Genomic DNA, 18,860 nt, shown 5'->3' with positions numbered 1-18,860 from the left:
AACTGTTCTTCAGCATAATTAACACCATTAGCTATGCATTTTCCCAGAAGACCTGCATGTTGTGCTTCTGAAAATATACATGGCTGTTCAGAACATGACTTGTCTTTCATGTTGCTGTTGCCACTGCTGAAATGCACCACCCATCACCTCACTGTGCTCAGTCATGTTGATGAATGTCAGTGGGTGCCATTTTTTCTGCCTGGAGGACTGTGATGACACACCTTTGCTTCATCAGCATTTCCGTGCCAGATGCCATTCTGTCAGACTGCCCCTCTGCTGCCATCTCTCACACAGCAATACAATGCAATGGAGTATTGGTTGGCCAGTTCAATCTCTGCTCCCATATCACTAACATCTGCCACTGACGTGTGGGCCAATGTAATAAAATAGGAGGCATTACTTTTGGAGTAGCCTTCGTACACTGGAGAAGCGAAAATGCATAACAAATAATTTAAAACCATTGCCCTTGAACAAGGGCATTTGGCAATAATTACATTGTGCTCATTCATCTCCATTAAAAAATTACAGCATCTCTGATAAAACTGAAAAATAGTAGAATAGAATAACGTCGGCAGACTCTGGAGCCTGCAGCAGTTGATCTTCAAGAGTTCCAAGGATGCTCAGTCACTCTGTTTATACATAATAGCAGATTTTTATGACTGTTTGTTTTTATTCTTAACTTTAGTGTAAACATGAGTGTCTGACTTGAAGTAAGGATAAAAATGGTGTGAGAGCACTCCAAAAACATGAGTATTGAACTGATATCTAGGTGCACAATAGGAAAAGAGACTTGGCTGTCATCTGTTAGGAAATGTTTATTTTCTTTAAAGCAAGGAATATGTCTGCACCCTGCTGTGCCTGCTTCATATTTTGCTTGTACTGGTGTTTTGGTGTTGTGTTGTTTTGTTTTTTTTTCTTTGTTTTGTTCTTATTCAAGGCAGGCATCTGATGCTGCCCTTTGTTCTAGACTTGCTTTGCATCTTTCCAGCTGAAGAGTGTGGTGCTAATTTGGTTTAGACACTGGTTACAGTTTCTTAATTGCCAGGAACAATCTCTATTTGAGTTCTGAATTTGTGTGAATAAACTGAGAGTTTTAATCTCCCTTTGAAGAAAAAGTACTATCTCTGTGATATGACACTAGGTCATTACATTACAGCTTCCAGTAGGCTATGCAGCTCAAATGTAAAGAAAAAAATTGTTGAGCTGGAATTTGGTGCTCAGTTCAGTTCATTCATTAAGTTTCAAACCTATATCTTTTCATAAAGCCCAGGCGTGTAAGGAAAAAAAAAAGTGAGTAAAAGAAGTCTCAAGAAAAGTTTTGTGAGCTTGCCTCTTCTGCTCATTAAAAAAAAAAAAAAAAGCTGAAACCACATGCAGGTGAAGACTGCAATTTCAAGATTGCTTCATTACAGTTCTATGCAAGTGACAGATTTATATTTCAGATTGTGCATTCCAGTTCTTGCCTCTACTGACAAAATCCTTCCTAAGTGCTGAGTTACTGTGCTGCCTCCATGAACTTGTATTTTCAGTGCTGCCAGACTTATGCTCTGCTCAGTGCAAGCAGGCTCTAGGCAGCTCAGTGAATCGTCTCTTTCTCATCATTGCCATCAAGGGTACGTACCCCCAGAGGCAGTGCTGACAGTCAGGACTCAGTCCATCCAATTTGTCATGCAATGATCAGTGTATTTCTTGGGTGCCTGAGGGACGCAGTGTCTGCTCCAGAATGACAGCAGTCTCCTTATCAGTCCCTTCACCTGTGCTTTGCCTTCCCTCAAGGCTGTCCATGCAATTGTTTTGGAAAAATTCGTGATGGCAGAGCTGCATCCTGTGGGCAATGCACAGCATTACCCATTTGGCTATTGGCTTGACCCTTCAAGGCAGAGAGAAGATAGAGCTCCTCAGCATAGACCCTGCCGGGTGGCCTTGAAATGCCATTTCAGCAGCCTTTAAATGTGGTGGTGGCAGCTTTTATCTACAGTCTTACATGTTTCAGATGAAGCTCAGCCTTATTTGCTTCACCTGAAGTAGCTCAGTGTATTCCTTTGCTATTTCTGCTTGTGTGAGGCTTTGTGTGAATTGTCCTTTGGTTCCTGTAGCCTCATGCTTAGCCTTTCTTCTTGCACTGGCATTTCCCTGCAGTTCCTTTGGATTGTTTGCATCTAACAGTGAGCTCAGTGAGTTGCAGTAGTAGTGTGGCAAGATAAGAAAAGCATCTTCTCAGATAGAAAACTGCTAAACACCGTACAAGAAACCTGGACAGCAAGCTTAAAATAACTACAAAAACAAAAATAAATGTACAGATCCACCCTGTCTCATTTTCAGGAGTACAGCCCAGTTTGATCAGTCTGGAGGAGTGTCTCATTGCTTGGGAGCAGTTGGATCTAATGTGTTATAGCTCCTGGTCCAGGGCATGTCTTAAATCTGTTTCATGTTGAAAATATCTGAATAAGGAAAGCAGAGCTGCTAGATTTAACAGAAGCTTCTCCAGCAAAGCTGCAGTTCCTTCTTGCCCTGAACATTCTTGCCTATCTATTTATATAGATAATTTTACCACCGTTTTGATTGGAAAATGTTATTCAAGGAAAACAAGCATTGCTTTTAAATAATAAAAATATAGCTGAGAATCTATCTCTAGAAATGACTGTAACCTGGCTTCCTGTTCTGGAAAGCACAAGAAAACCACCGTACTCATTTTGGTGGAGTTTAACACAGAATTCATGATTAATACTCGTAATACTTCCCCTCTGTTGCCATGGGAACTCATTTTAACTATTTCTTACTGCTGTTAAAATGCATTGCTATTGTTCAGGATGTTCTTAGTACATAAATAACAATGAACTTGTAATCAAATCCCTGCAGCTTGCCCTGCTACAAGTTAATTACTGAAACTTCAGTACATGCAATACTCAAATCAGAGATTTTTCCCATCCTGGTTAATTTTCAGCTTAGGTTTGGGTCTGATATATTCAGAGTGTATTGAAAGAGAGAGCGTATTGAAAGTCAGAGAAAGATTGCAGTCTAGGATTTGAATGCATGCTGCTGTTTGGAAAATAATGAGGCTGTGCCAGAACTTTGCAGTATGGTTTACCAGTGCTTTCAAGGAAATCTTTTTCTCCTACACTTAAACTTTCACTCACGTCAACCCAGAGGCTGTTAGTTTGTTGTTACTTGTTAGTTTGTTGGTTTGGTTTATTTGCTCCTATTGTTTCTGTAGGTATTGGGTCACCTAATTTAATCACTGGGAAAAGACATGAAGAAAGAACCCTCCTAAACTCTGTTTTGAAATAGGTCTCCACTCCCAAAGAAAAATAACTACTTCATTTCCTTAGAAATTAATGGTGAGCAGGAAAGTGCTGTTTTGAACCAGCTTTTTGCATGATGCACCACAGCTTCAGGTGTTTGTACACTTGGCTTTGTCTGTGCTGTAGTTGTTTTGATTGCCAAGTAGTTGAACTTTTCCTTTAGCTCAATTTTAGCCAGTATTGCATGTGGGGAACATGTAGTGTACTTGTACTAGTCTGTACCAGTATTTGGGGAACATTGAGTTAACCCTTTCCTTAAAACTAACAAAACAAAAACAATAAAAAACCTTATTGAAGAGATTTAAACAGTTCTTCTCTTGAAACTGAGTTTTGATCTTTTAGTTGGCACAGGAAATTACTCGTTATTTTTTCTGCTGTACTGGAAAAAGTAAAAAGCTTGGACTTCCCTCTACTGATCTGGGTCACAATTGCTAGCAGCAATTTATTCTGGTGGGTAAAAGAAAATGTGAAGCAAAATAAATACATTTTATTGTTCCCGCCTGTTGTGCTCCATCTGTAACCTCTCTTGAGCGAGCATCCTAAAGCCAAATTATATTTTTCTTTAGTAACAACAATTTTCAGAAAGTGGCGACAACATATTAAATGTCAGCTGGATGATCATTTTCAAATCTACTTAGACATGCTGTTCATGTGCTCTGTTATCTCTTTGCAGAATGGAAGCTGGAGAATCTGAAGAGAATGGATGTCAATCAGGTATCACCAGTACCTAATTTAAGAACTCATAAAAGTTCAGCTTGAATTTTGTGTGATTTAAACTAATTGAGGGAACTTGAATGAATCACCACACTCACTTAGTGTTTCCCTAGCAAATGTTACTTAAATCTCAGGAACTGCCCTCTGAACATTTATAATACATACAGTGTGTCAGGTATTCCTTGTAAGCTCAGTACCGCTTACCTGAAAGTGACTTGAAGAGCATAGTTTCTGAAGTTAGTGAACAGCTGCTGTGTGTTTTTTGCTACACTTAACGTGATGTTGTTTGTTTACTGATGTTTTTCAGAGCTATTTTGAAATCTGTATTTTTATTGGTTTAGTGAGAACTATTGGTGATAGGTGGATGGTTGGACTGGATAATCTTGTAGGTCTTTTCCAACATTGTTGTTTCTGTGATTCTGTGATTACTCTTTCCAGAACTTGCTATCACTACTGAATTAAATCTAATTCTTGCTATATGGTGGAGTTGTTTTATTGTTGTTGTTTTTTCCGACCGAGTCTATAGTTATGGCCCAGCCACTTGGGTGTTTGGACAACTTTTTGTTACTAAATCAGCCAAGCTTTGTAAAGTCCTAGATGTGGTGTACATCTGTGCACTGGCGGCTTGCTTCTTACTTCATCCCATTCTGTAAACCCCAGTATATGAACAAAAGACTCCAACTGTGATAAAACAAGGGAAAGATACTTGTGCTGGAAAGTTAAGGGTGGGAAAGTCTTTGATCAGCTGCTTTCAACAAAATCCTTGCATGAAGGTAGAGCTGGATTTTCATCTCAAGGTTGTCAGGAATTACAGGGATGTCATTTTAAGACTGGGTTTTAATATGAAGAGTCTCAAGCATCACTTTGTTCCATGTAATGGACTCCTCAAAGACAGCTTCCTCCAGCATTCCATAGTATATGTGGAATTACAGGTAATAACAGCAAGCTAGATTTCTGCTTTTATATTGCAGTGCATATGTTTTGTCCTCTAAAAATAACAGTTTGGAGTCTGCTTCTGCACAGCTGTGCAGTACTGCCTTGGATTTCAGCGCAGTTTCTTCAGATTTGTAGTGGAGGAATTTTTATGCCTAGTTTTATATTAAAGGAAAATACAAACCAAGTGAGAACCATTGTTTATCATTACAGGTAGAAGTTAATGGTGACTTACTTTCTGAGAAGCCTTGATGTAAATAAAGGGTTTTCCTTGCGGATTGAGTGCTGAGTGGAAAAAAGAAAACTAGGGTCCTGCTTTGAGGGGGAGGAGTAATCCTCACTGTGAGAATATGGGTAGAGGAGCGTTTTGAAGAGCAATGTATTCCACCTGTTGTCTGAAACTGTAAATATGGTATTCTTTCTTGGTATTAATTGTCATAAAAATGGCATGCTTCTGAGTGCAGTGAAGAACGATATTGAATTCCTTCAAATAAAAAACATGGCGTTTTATATTTTTAAAGCTAAATATATTTTTGAAACTTTATCAGTAGGAGAGTCTCATGTTATGCATGTTAACCATTTCATGATGACAAGTGGAAACTGTAGAAGAAATATTAATAAGTAGTTTTAACTTAAAGCTTCACATTATGATATCATTAACATATCTACATTTGTAAAAGTTAAAAATAAACTGAATTTATTAGTTCTAGAAACTTTAATTATGTTAAAATGAGGATGCTTCTGTTTGCACAGGCTGACATAGCACCGCTGATGGCTTCCCTTATTGGTGTTCCTTTCCCCTTGAATTCTGTGGTAAGTACTACAAACGTTCTACCATATTACAGCAATCTGCTTGTCTTAGAGGAAGGGATGTTGGGATTAAGACATAAGGAAAAAGATTAAAAATCTAGAAAATTACTAGAGGGGGTATAAGGCTATATGGATAGTACTTGGAAAGGCAGCTGGTCTTTTATAACCTGCAATTTTACACTGTTAAGCTAGAAAGATTTTTATATTTTTTTAGGGATTTTACCAATAGAATATGTTTTGAATAATGTTTGATTTTGATTGCGAAACAAGCTAGTTCTTGCAAGTTAATGTTTAATTATTTCTTGTTTAATTTAGTGTGGTGGGTTTTTCAGATGATACCTTGTGCCTTTAATTTAACAAACAATGAGAATCCTCTCTGAGATGTCTTTTTCTTTGAATTTGCTTGCTCTATTTTTGGGTATCCCAATGTTTGTTTAATAAATACCTGACTGACAGTTAGCATTACACTACCATACTATCATACTTCTTATTTTGTTTTAAAAACATCTCTTTACAACACATTTTCAAAATATTTTTACTACAAACTCTGCTCAAGAGCATGTCCCCCTGTACTGCAGTCCTTGCTGGACATACAGACTGTGAGGAAAGGGGGATGGTGGCATATGAATTGTTCACTCACTCATCACGAGTGCTGGGCAAGCCAGGACCAAGTGTGGGTTTAGGTGGAAAGCTTCTAGGTATTTTTAAAATGACCTCAGATTAGTGGATGAGGTCTTATTACTCTATGCTATGTTGTATAGTAACAACCTCCATTACTTACCTTTATTATGTTCCTGTGGGAGTCAGGGTGATATGGACAGTCTTTGTGATGCTGGAAAATGATGTAGAATACTTAAAAGCTATTATGGCAGTTATGTAACTAGTACTTTTTTTTCTTCCCCAGGGAACCCTGCCTCTGGAATACCTGAACAATAGTGATCATTTCAAAGCAGAGAGCATGTTTACCAATGCTCTTCAGGTTCTCGAGCAATTTAAGGTGAAAGCATATGGTGAAAAAGAAGTATATGTCTTTGAATAACAATTATTGCTGTGCTCTGTAAAATAGTTTTCTGGGACATGCAGTGTATGAGGCATGCTGTAATTCAAAGGACTAAAACTGCGTGCGTATGCTATATAGGTCCTTCTGAAAATAATGCCTCCCATTTATTTCTATGGAAACTTCAACAGATACAAAGAGCGAAATAATAGAGCCTACATACTGTGCTTTTAAAAATGTGCACCAGTGGAGGTGGCCTGCTGTCACTGCTGCTGAAACACACCACCCACTGCCTCCCTATGCTCACATCCACTGTTTGGTCTCCATAAACATTCAGCAAGTGTCAATGAATGTCAGTGGGTGCTGGTTTTAACTCATTGGAGGAATTCAGTTCCATGCTTCTGCTTCATGTGCACTTCTGTGTCAGTCACCAATTTGTCAGACTGCCCCTCTACTGCCATCTGTTGCATGAAAACAAAACAATATCTGTGGGAAGGTTCAACCTCTACTGCCGTACCACCAACATCCACCTCTGATGTTGTGAACATCAGAGGTGGATTAATAAAATTAATAAAATTGGAGGCATTACTTTCAGAGCAGCCCTTTAAGTAATCCACTTGACTAGTGGTGAAGAATATCTGACAAGGTTTGAAAGACTTTAATAAACTTTTTTTTAAGGAAAAGAAGCAAATTTTTTTTCTCAATTCTTAACTTCAATGCTGATGTTTATTGATATTAGCGTAAACTAACCTATAGGCAGTGTGTAGGTAGGCTTCAAGCTGAATACCAAGTTTTGTTATCAGAAAAAGAGGCATCTCTTTTCCAACTGTGTTTGGGAGACAAGGCTCTCAGGCAGAATCAACAAACAGATTGAAGAGTAACAGGCATGTGTCCATTAAAGAAATGAAATTAGTGGGTTAATTAACCTTTAGCTTATGCTTTAGTGTCTGTTGTTTTGCTTTGTTTCTTATCTCTGCTTTCTATCTTGTTTCATCTCCCATTGGAGATTATGAGAACACATGGTCCAAGCAAACAAAAAAGGTTCTATTTCACTAGATGCTGCCTAATTATGGAGTAAGAAACAGTCCCAAATCCCAAAATCTCAATTTTGACAGAAAGCAGAGTCATGCAGAACCGTCAGGAAATGCGTGTGACAATAGCAGAGCAAGGAACTGATTTGAGATCACCTGTAAGGTGATGATTAGTGCCTTCAGCACCTTCTGTCCCTTAAATGCACAGCTTCCCTAATATGGTTTGTGTGCATCACAAATGGGCCGTGTCAGCAGCAGTCATTTCCAAATCTGGGATGGAGAGCTGCCATGTAGCAGAGGAAGTGACTGGCTGGATGTGAAGCTGAACTGTGCTGGTACAGCCTCCATGGTTGGAGGAAAGTCTGCTCTAAGTATTAAAGATGTACCTTGGCTTTTTGTTGTTAATGATTGTCTTGAGGAGTTCTTGAGGAAAAGTTAGTAGCTCTTGTCCTACTTTTCTGTAAGTTTATGTTTATTCTGTAATTCCTTAGTGTTAGACTATTTTCTTGTTGAGTGACTTTTTTCTAGAATTATTTCGGAAGAACTGTTTGTGAATTTCTTTTGCATTTCATTGCTGAAGCAGAAGTAGTGCATTGGATTAGACATGCCAAGTGAGTTTTTACTTTTTCTGTGATGGAGTGACCTGACCACAGATTGTACTCCCTGGAGAGAGAATGTTGTATTGCATGGATAGGATGAGACATGCGGGTTGCTACTTCAAGCTGTCAGATTCTGAGAGCACTGTGCTAGAAAGTTCTCTCTGTTTTATGCCATCAGTCAAACTCAAGACAATCTGGTACAGGAGACCTTAAAGATGTTTTGAAGGGCCTTGGGCAAAGTGACTCTGTCATCAAAATCTTCTATTTTTAGCCAAGCACAGGTTAATCGATCTAATAGTATTGTTTGAACACTGTAGCAGCTGAGTTCTAGTTCCTGTCCAGAACAAATAATGGCTCTTTCATAACAGACTGTTGCTGAAGTCATTTAGTATTTCTTGCTACATCTTTCCTTTCTTCCAAGAACTGTAGAAATCCTTCTATATCAATCACCAATCGAGGGAGTGGGGATTGTGTTTTACCTGCACTGGAGCAGCTTTGGTTTTCCAGAAACACTGATTCAGTGCTCAGAGGAGTTGCGCAGATAATATACTAACAACTTGATTTCATTCCTTTTCCTAGAAGACTCTTCCATAGAAGAGTCTCTTCTGTGACTTAGTTTAATGCCTCATACAATTCTTATTGTAACTTGCATCTAATTGTTTATTTTTTTTATGCAGGTTAAAATGAGTCAGAAAAAGAGAACTACATTGTCATTTCTGTTCACACCATTTAAGTAAGTGCCTTTAAAACTTAACTTGCTTGTCTCAACACTTTGTTATTTCACTGAAATGCAACAACAGACAAATCTGGTCTCTCCAGTCTATATTAAATCATAGTGTTCACGAAACTATGAAACTTTGCATTAGAAAGAAGACTGTTGAATTCATTTATATTTCAAAGCTCTGATTAGAAGTAGATTAAGAAAAAAAGTTTAATTCCTTACCATTAATCTTTTTTTAAGAGCTATTTGCTTAACCTTTTTAACAATATATCTTTATAGAGACGTCACGGTAACTTTCACTGCAGCCTTCTGCTATGTTCTTGTGGCATTCTTTGGGAGATTAAAGTCACTATAGGGTTAGGAAAAAAAAAATCTGTTCTCTTCCTTGTTTGTATGTGAATCAAAATTGGACTAAGAATTGTTTCTTCTGCAGTTTAAGTTCTAATCAAAAGCCAATAAACAAAATATCTTACAGCTAGAAATGAAGTTCAAAATCTTTAGAATTTGTGTTGCCTAGTATTAGAATTTCCAAATCCGTGAAGGAGTTTTTGAAGAGATTTGTTTAGCTGTGAGCTCTCTGTTCTAGTGTGCAGAGCTGTTAGTGACCTTCTCACCCTTCAGATTTATCCGGCTAAAGCTGCTTTATCCTATTTCCATCCCCCTGCCCCAGAAGGTCTGAGAAAACTTGGTTTGGGTGCACAGGATCAGTTCTGGTTTTACTATGTGGAGTGCTCCAAAAATGCTTTGTCATTGAGCGCAGTTGTTTTCCTTTGAGACATAAAACTGATGTTAATTAAGATCTTTATGTCATAGGAACAGTGAAGTACTTGAATCTTTCCCTGTGAAGCGCATTTAACTGCTAAATAAGATTGTTGTCTTTATGAACAGAGATTTATTGTGTTATTTTATACCACTAACTTCTTCAAAGGGAAAGGCTCTGAGACACTTAGTCTGTGCAACCACAGTTAAGTCAATCTTAGGCACATATTGAATGTTTTAATTAACATTCTGCTTGACGATAGTATTATCAAAGAACTCACTGATCATATGGAACAAAATTGCTGCATGGAATGGATGGTCAGTCATCTTTGGTTCTGTGGGGAAGACTTAGATTGACTTTATAGCTCTTGATTAAATTTTACTTTTGTACAAGAAATATCTGGTTCAGTAAAATAGGATGAGTTTTTCTTAATGCTAGATTTATCTTTAAAGGAACTAAGTGCTACTAGTTACCCTATGAACTGGTGTTTTTTTTTTCTTTTTTGTGATATATTAATTTGTTCAAAGTTGAAACTCTTGAGACATTCATCACTTTGAAAATAAGACTAAAACTTGTTGTAAAAGTATTGTTACTTTTTGGCATGGTATGCTGGAAAAAGTAAATTTATTTGACTCTCAGTGTTTTTAAGTAGCTTCTGAAAGAGAATTTAGTGTAATGGTTTCATGGGAAATGTTTTTATGTGAAGCCAAATAGATTCCTTGGGTCTGTGAATTACCTTACAAAAGTTATCAGTGGTTGCATGTTATGTGAGTAAAGACTCTATTTGGTTCTCAAGAAGATAAATTTGTATCTTCACTGCAGGAAAATAGGAAAAGTTTCATACTGCAGACCATCACATATTAATGCAAATACTCATCCAGCATATACTGTGCAGTGTTTGCCTAGGTGCTAAGTAGCATTCACAGCATTCCTTCATTTCTGAAACTGGGCCTGTGTCTGAGAAGCTACCAAGAGGCCTTTTCCAACCATTTATTAATAACTGTGGTAAAGCATTTGAGGACAAACTTATTCTTAAACAGACAAATGGCTTCCTAGTAGTCCAGCTTGCAGGAACTGAAGGAAGACCTGAGATAATTCTACATATGGCACCTACAGATCCATTCCTTTGTGTGGAGGTGACTGTGGGAGCAGTGAAATGTAAGCCTGAGCTTCAGCTGTAGCTGATGTCGTTGTGTTAGAGTAAGCCAACTTTCATCAATGGTTTAAGTAAATTTTGCTTGAACCAGAGTGAAACGCTCAAGGAACGTATCCCCTTCTGACTGCTTTTTCTGTGATACTGTAGGTCAGGTTGTGTGTATTTGGTAGCAAGGAGATGTGCATTTCAGGACTTCACAGCTAGCTTTGTCCGTGTGAAGAAATCTGAGGATCTGACAGTTAAAATGTCTAAATAATGCTACCAAACATGTTTTGAAGGCTAGAAACTCAGAAGGCAGCAATGTTACGGCCCATGTGATCCAGTTTGAAATCTGTTAATACAATACCCGTTGTTCCACTAATAATACTACACTGAAAAAAAATGTTTAGTAGGAGTCTATGCATAATTGTTTATGTATAATTTTAAATTAGCAACCTCTTAGAAGGCAAAAATCTCTGCAGATGCAAAGTAGTATTTATTATTTAGCATATAAAAGGGTATGGAATGATGCAGCTGCTCTACTGTTCTCAATAGAAATTAGATAGGTGAAGCTTTGGATAGTTTACTTTTGCATCTGAAGCAGGTGATCTCCTGCTATGCTGTTTCAGAACAATTTGTAATTGTATAGAGGTTGTATTTAAGCACAGCTATGCATTTTTTGGATTTCTCCTCTGTCTAGATGGTTTGCCCACAAATTATTGTTAATCTGTGATTGACCCTGCCCACTGCTGAACACAGTTGTGTGTTCTGGCTACTACCACCCTTTCAGTAAGGTGTAAGTAGTTTCTTCTACATCTGTTCGTTTATTTGAATTTTTGTAGAAAGGAATTTAATGTACTTTTAAAATATTTGTGGTGCTGTAAATCTGTAACTCGAAGCTCAGGAAGCAAAATGTTTTATTACTCCCCAGTTTATTGGAGGTTAGTGAAGCATACTTCATGGCTTTTGGGACCATCAATTTTATGTGGAAATTTAAAATGTAGCATTCTGTTCTTGAATATTAGAGAGTCTCTTTCACTGTCATGATAATGGAAAAATAAACAAAGATGTCTTAGAATTGCTTTTCTTAAAATATTTAAATGATGTAATTGAATAAACGTTGCTTAAGTCTGTATAACAGAAATGTGGGTGTGAGTTCAAAGAGGTAAGTGAATCTAAAACTTCCAGCTGAGACATTCAATTTTCAGAGAAGTTGATAGAATTACTAATAAGGTTGTATATATCTAGGAGGAGAGAGGTACTTTCACAGATAACATACTCTGTAGAAAGCAGAGTTTACTGAAAACATCAGCTTAATTTTTCAGCATGTAAAAATTGTTTTTATATTGTGGTGAAAATCCTGTTTCTGAGCCTGAATTTTCAAGTGTATTACTATCAAGTGACTAGAAAATTGTTCGTGTCCTCAGATGCAATGACTTAAAAACAAGTGTTTGAATTGTATGTTGAATCTATTATACTAAAAGCATTAAACTATTTCTTGTATATTACAGGGCTCTGTTTGTCTTATTTAGACAATACCGTTGGCAGAGAGAAAATTTCTTGAGTTAATTTGGGATTTCTGATTTTCATGAGGAATCAATCCTCTAATGGAGGTGTGATTAGCTCAGTGGATAGGGGATGAAAGAGAATGTTCTCTCATATGGATCCAAATTGCATCCCCTAAATCGTCTGTCCAGTTGATAAGGATAGGGAGAAGGGATCTAGTTGTATAACGAAAACTTGGGTTGGTCTACTTGCCCACATTTGAGGGAAGGCAAGAGTTTGGGTAGTTGTATCTATCGATAAGGACGCATTTGGCTGACAAATGATTTTGTTTACATTTAGTCCAAGTCCCTTCATCAAGGAGCAAACCTTTCTAAAAGTGTGTGCTGAGGGCTACCTGTTTCACAGGTACACCTTTTGGAAGGAAGTCAGCTTCAAGTGTCTGCTGATTCAGCAGGGTCAGGTGCACAACCTTCTCCCATGGGGGATGAATATACAAAGCAGATATGTCCCTCACTTATATGCAAGTTACTTGTGAGGCTTACACTGAATAATTGTTCATAATATTTATAGCCTATTCTAGTTGAATGCCTAAAGGGATTTACTGTCTGAATTGAGTTTCCTTCCCGCTTCCTTTTAGTCACTTTTTCCATTATTTATGAAAGGCAAGTGAGTCTTCAAAAATTATTTGCTTTGCAAAATCAGAGACTTTTCTTATTGGGAAGCTGGAACACTGGCTATGTTCTGACCTTTATATTTAAGAAAGGCAGGTACAAAAATGCCAGATGCTTTGGAAGAGAGAGGGAGGACAAACCTAAAGACTGCTGACAAGGAAAACTGATATCCAGGATAGTGAACTTTCTTATTAGCATTCTGACCACTTGATGTACCTTAAGGCAACTGCAGAGCTGGCATAGCTTGAAGAGGTGTATGCCAAGGGGCCAGATGCTACTGCTGCAAAAGCATTCCCAAAGCTGGCATCTCTGGGCTGTGAAAATAATCCTGAGAGGTGTAGAATGGCAGAACTGGTGTATTGAGGTTAGTAGAGGGAACATCAGTGTTGCATGGAAATTCTCTTAACCAATTAAAGCAATTTGATTATTCAGACAGGTGCAAGTGATTTAATATATTAAATTACATAGAAGCACAGGAGTGCTTTTTGTGTATGTCCAGTGCATACAGTGCTTTTGGAGAAGACTGCTTCCAGCTGTTCAGGTTCTGATTTGACACACAGCAAGATGGCAGGAGCATTAGGTTAAGAAGAATCGTATACAAAGAAGATGAGCAGCTGGATTATAATCAGTGCTTGCTTTCCTCCAGCTGTGCTTTTTTTGATATCTTCAGTATTTCATATCAGTAAGGCATTTTTTTGTTTGTTGTATTGTTTTTCAGGAAATAGCTTAAGCATGGTTTAATGTTAGATCAGTATCTTCTCATGTATGAAAAATTCCATACCACATTGATATTACATCTTTAAAATAACTTAATTGCTTGAATACAACATCTTAATCATCCCAAGGACTTATTTTTTGCATATAGTCAAGCCATGACTTCCATAGCTATAGCTCTGTAGAAAATCTCAGCATTTTTAACATGTGCAGTGTACAGCTATTAACCATGCTTCTCTGCTATTTTCAAATGCAACTTTTCATTCTCCCTGCTCTCCAGGGAGATGTATGACTACCTTAAAAATCTGCATGGGTTTCATTCAGGGAAATATCAATCACATAGGCTGAGTCCTTCCACATAGGTATACATCATGTATTTGTTATGGTGATAGAAAATTGTTCTTTCATAATGTCTCTGAAGATGTACAGCAAACTCAGAAAATGCCTTATGCACTAATACTTTCTTCTTCCTTTTTGTGACTGTAGACACAGCGCTACATTGCTCACTCTGTCTTTCAAAACTGATATTTCCACAAAACTGACGTTTGGATCAAAGTGCAACAAGTAATTTCTCCTCCCTCCGTGAGGGTTAGGGTCCCTTAAGGTCACTAGACATAGTGCATCCTTTAAAGCATCTCATTCTTGTTTTGTTCAAATAAATGGCATCTATTTAGGAAAGTGAGACGTAATGTGCTGATATTACATTCACAGTTAAATATGAGGAGAAACGGTGGAACTATTGCAGTAGGAAGGAGTATTTCTAACAGTGATTACTCCCCTTGTTCATTTGTGTGAATACTTTGTGTTTCCAGAGGAACTCTGATTTATCAGAGGCACTGCTAAATTCATCGCGGAGGACATGTCAGCCCCTTTGTCCTGTGGGTAAGAATAAGGGACAGCATCTTCTGGTAACAGCTAGTGAGGTCTGGCAAGGCAGCCAGCCTTTTCCTTTTCCTATTTGGACCCCCACTGTGTCAGAACATGGGGATCTCGGTGTCTGCTTGCTTCTGAGGTAGCCAGTACAGGTAGGTGAATATGGGTACTTTTAGCCTGTTGGTGTCAGGGAGGCAGACCACAGCAGTTTCTTTTCTGCTTTTAGTTTTAAGAACTGGTGTAAACACGTTTGAACAAAAAGTTATGAGAGGAAAAAAAGCTATGATACCAATTTTTTATATTGAAAAAAAAAAAAATCTTCTCTGTTAGATGTACTAGAAATTGATTTCTGTGCTATAAAATGTACGTGCTTTGGCAAAAAAAAAAAAAGTAAAAAAAAAATGTGAGCTTCTGTTTCACTAGATGTGCTGTGTCTAAAATGCTCTGCTGAACACTGATCAGGGAGGATGCAATCTTCTTAGAAGGCAGGCATCCTGCTGCTCTCAAGCTTCAGCAACACACCCAGAAGCTTTTAGTTTTTATATGAAAAGCTTACTGGCAGTGGCTTCTGTGCAGAAGAACTGAACATAATTGGATTTATTACCCAGTGGGAAGTAGGTAAGGTCTTTAGAAGCTAAAAGGCTAATCTATAAGATAATATATCAAAAGATTTAAATGTTTTTCTGTGCTTCCTTGTGTAAATCTGTTCGGCCTTTTCTTGGACTTTGAGGCTTCATGTAATGAAGATGGGGGTCACATCCAGGATGGGCAGAGGCAGTGACATGGGAAAGGCAGGGAATATTCCTGAGTGAGTGAGGTGAGAGAACCAACACAGGGCTCTGTGGATATCAGTAAGAAAGGCACGACAAATAGCTTAAAATAGCTGTTTTAATAAGTTAAAATAAGAAAAAAAATGGTAAATCTGATGTCCCTTGGGTTGCTGGGTATAACACCCCGTGCCTATGTACGAGGGCTACTCTGAAAGTAATGCTTCCAATTTTGCTACATTGGCAACATCAGAGGTGAGTATTGGTGGTATGACAGTAGAGGTTGAACCTTCCCACCAGTACTCCGTTACTTTTTGTTGCTGTGTGACAGATGGCAGCAAAGGGGTAGCTAACAAAATGGTATCCAAAATGGACATGCCATGCGAATCAAGTGAAGGTGTGTCACTGACTTCCTTTGTGAGAAACAGTGGTGCCCACTGACATTCATCAATGCTTGCTAAATGTTTACAGAGGCCAAACAGTGAGTGTGAGCACAGTGAGGTGGTGGGTGATGTTTCAGCAGTAGATTTCTATAAGCCATGTTTAAGTATTCAGCATGAAGGATCATGGAGCAGAAGGCAACCTGTGGCACAGCATGGCGTGCCATAATACTGCAGATATCTAAATGCAGCTCAATATATGATATATAGATCTCCATATATTTCACAGGGATTAGGACTGTGTTGTTGTATACACAGGGCTTTATCAGATAGTCAGCGTGTGTGTCCTGTGCTACTGAAAGAGAAAAAACTATAAAAATGGTTCACTTATGTTCCTTCAAGGATCTTCAACTTTCCTTCTACTGCTTCTTTTTCCAAGGCTTCTGCATCAAGTCTGGCTGACTTTTCTAACAGAACACCCTACCCCTGCAAGATCCCTGCTCCAGTTGCTCAATTCCTCTGAGGGCCCCAGGGACCGCTTCAGAGTATGGCCTCTGCTTGTCTGCACCTCCTGCAGCAGTAGTTTGCGTGCAGACTCACGCTGTATGCAGCCCAGTTATCTTGTTTCTTTCTGTTCAGTGAATTGGCAGCTGGCAGTTAGCTCCTTTTCTCTCATCTTTGCTATCTGAAGAATTTACATAAATATCCTGAGGCACTTTGCTGTTGAATATATGAATATGCTTCATCAGGGATGCTGAACTGTGGAAATAAAGGCTATTTTAGTTTTTAGGATTTGTTAGCCCAGAGTTAAACCATTAGCAGTCAGAACACTTCTTGTGCTTCTGTTGATGTCCTCTTTTTTACTTTGTATATTTGTAAATGTGAATGTGAAAACCTAAGTGTTAGAAATGTATCAGTAACAATGTTTATTGGTAACTGTTGGAGGTGTGTATTCTTCTTTATGCTCTACAGAACAGAAACACTCAGATCTTAAAACAGGAGTCTCTTATTGCCGTTCTTACTGCTTTTCTTTCATTCTGTGATTATTTATTTTTTTATTGCTTGTTAAAGAAAAAAGTTTGCAAAGCCAACTGAGCACAGCCCTCCAGTTATACTGACCCATTTGCCCCCTGGCAAAGTAGGTGGAAAACGCAGAAACCACAAAAACCCAGCTGAATTTCAAACAGTACAAAGCTGAAGCTCCTGACAATGGAGGAGCGGGAGAATAGAGAGCAGTAGATTAAGACAGTAGTGGGGATATTGAGGGTCCTGACCCTTATGCAGATGTGATAAACGTATTGTGGAGTACCTTTTCTTTACATAAGCACAGCTTTACCACACTACACTGTTGCCATGATTTTTTTCACTTCTAAATTATGTGCGTCTTCTGAATTATGAGAACTAAATTTGATAGGCCTTGTCTGTTCAGTAGCTTAGCAGAAAGCATTTCAGTAAATTGTTAGGATTCAGTCTATCTAAATAGATTAAGCATCACCAAGTTGCCCATTGAGTCGTTTAATCTTTGATATTTCACTGTTTGATCACTGAAATATATGCAAAGGAGTTTCTCGTTCTCACACTGTGTGCTTGCAGCAGATCTTTGGAAGAATACACAGTAGAGCAGTCCTTTGAACCAGCATATCTAAAGAACTAGAGGACAAAAATGGAGAAAATCAGCTTCTGAATGAATATTGAAATTAATGTAAATGTGCCGTTTGGTGAAGTCCATGGAACTGTAACACAGTCATTTTTCCTGATCATTGCTTCTAGTAGCATCATGTATTCTCTATTATACAGCAAGTTCAATGGGAAGTAAACATCATGGTTCCAGAATGTGATTTTTGAAATATTTATTTGGTTGATTTTTCCCTGGTTTGCTGAATGAACTCATGGCTTCGCATTGCTTGCAGTTCACTTTCTGATGATTCTTTGCTCTTGATGGGGAAGTGGCAAGGCTTTATATTATGCATTTCATTCTGCTTCTCCTAAAAGGCTATCCACGATGCCTGTGAAAGAAATTTTAGGTTGATAAGATTAGGCTCGTTAATAATATTTAATATCAAATCTCTGCTCTTGCAGATTGCTTTTTAGTATGAGGTTGTTATGGATCAGGCATAAACATGCAGCCACTTTTGTATCAAACTGAACTTGCATTGCTTGCTATCGCTGTCTTGCTTTCTCCTAGCTCACCTGGAGTGCAATGAAATGCTGTCTGTTGTATGGTGGGAATGTATGAAGGCATCTCATAGGAGACTGACTTTGTTTTTTAATCTTGTTGCTGCTTTGAAAAGAGCTGTGAGAAAGTGTTGCTCCATTACTGGTACATCTTGAGTAGCGGCCCAGCAAAATCACCAGAACCATTTTATCTCTCTGCTTTTAAGATGCCATTTTGCCAACAGCAGTGATGTGGATCAAAATAGTAATAGTTGGTCCTCTAAGTACTATTTCAGCTGATTGCAGGATTGCTGAACTGGAAGCAATCTGTCCTTCTTGGTATGGCTCCCTCACAGTGGTCTAGATCGTAAACAGCCTGAATATATTCAACTACTTCTGTTGCTGGCTATTTTCCCTCCTGGTGAGAGCAGAGATTATAGTGTTGGCCCCTCGGTGCCCACATCATAGCAAAATGTGAGTGCCTGCCATGCAAGCTTGGGTTGCTCTGTGGGTGGGATGGTGCCAACTATAATTTTGTGATGAGAAGGGCAATGTGAGTTCAGGGCATTTTTTTTTTCAGGCTGTAATTTGTCAAAATGCCAGGAATCATCTTGAGAAGAGGATGAGAATCTGTGGCTGCTCAGCCTTTTGACAAAAGGGCTTACTGGGATTGTTTGGCAGGTGGCCATCTGATGCCTCTTTACCTGCCAACTGTTTTGGGGTTAGAAATTTCATAGGAAAGCAGATGAGAAGGTCTGCTGTCTCACATTCAACATCCTAACAGGCTTTATTC

General features: G+C 38.3%; 1 protein-coding gene across 3 annotated transcripts in view; it reads left to right on the top strand.

Moving 5' to 3' along the window:
- PIGN (phosphatidylinositol glycan anchor biosynthesis class N) overlaps window positions 1–18,860 on the top strand; it is a 104,506-nt gene that overhangs the window by 36,053 nt on the left and 49,593 nt on the right. For all 3 annotated transcript variants that reach the window (XM_048938523.1, XM_048938522.1, XM_048938521.1), the window contains exons 9-12: window positions 3,976–4,016; window positions 5,703–5,762; window positions 6,664–6,756; window positions 9,064–9,119. In XM_048938523.1, coding sequence (XP_048794480.1) covers window positions 3,976–4,016; window positions 5,703–5,762; window positions 6,664–6,756; window positions 9,064–9,119 — 250 coding nt within the window. The remainder of the gene's footprint in view (window positions 1–3,975; window positions 4,017–5,702; window positions 5,763–6,663; window positions 6,757–9,063; window positions 9,120–18,860) is intronic.

This window comes from Lagopus muta, chromosome 3, assembly GCF_023343835.1.
Source record: "Lagopus muta isolate bLagMut1 chromosome 3, bLagMut1 primary, whole genome shotgun sequence".
Lineage (NCBI taxonomy): Eukaryota > Metazoa > Chordata > Aves > Galliformes > Phasianidae > Lagopus > Lagopus muta.
This window is presented reverse-complemented; position numbering and strand designations above follow the sequence as displayed.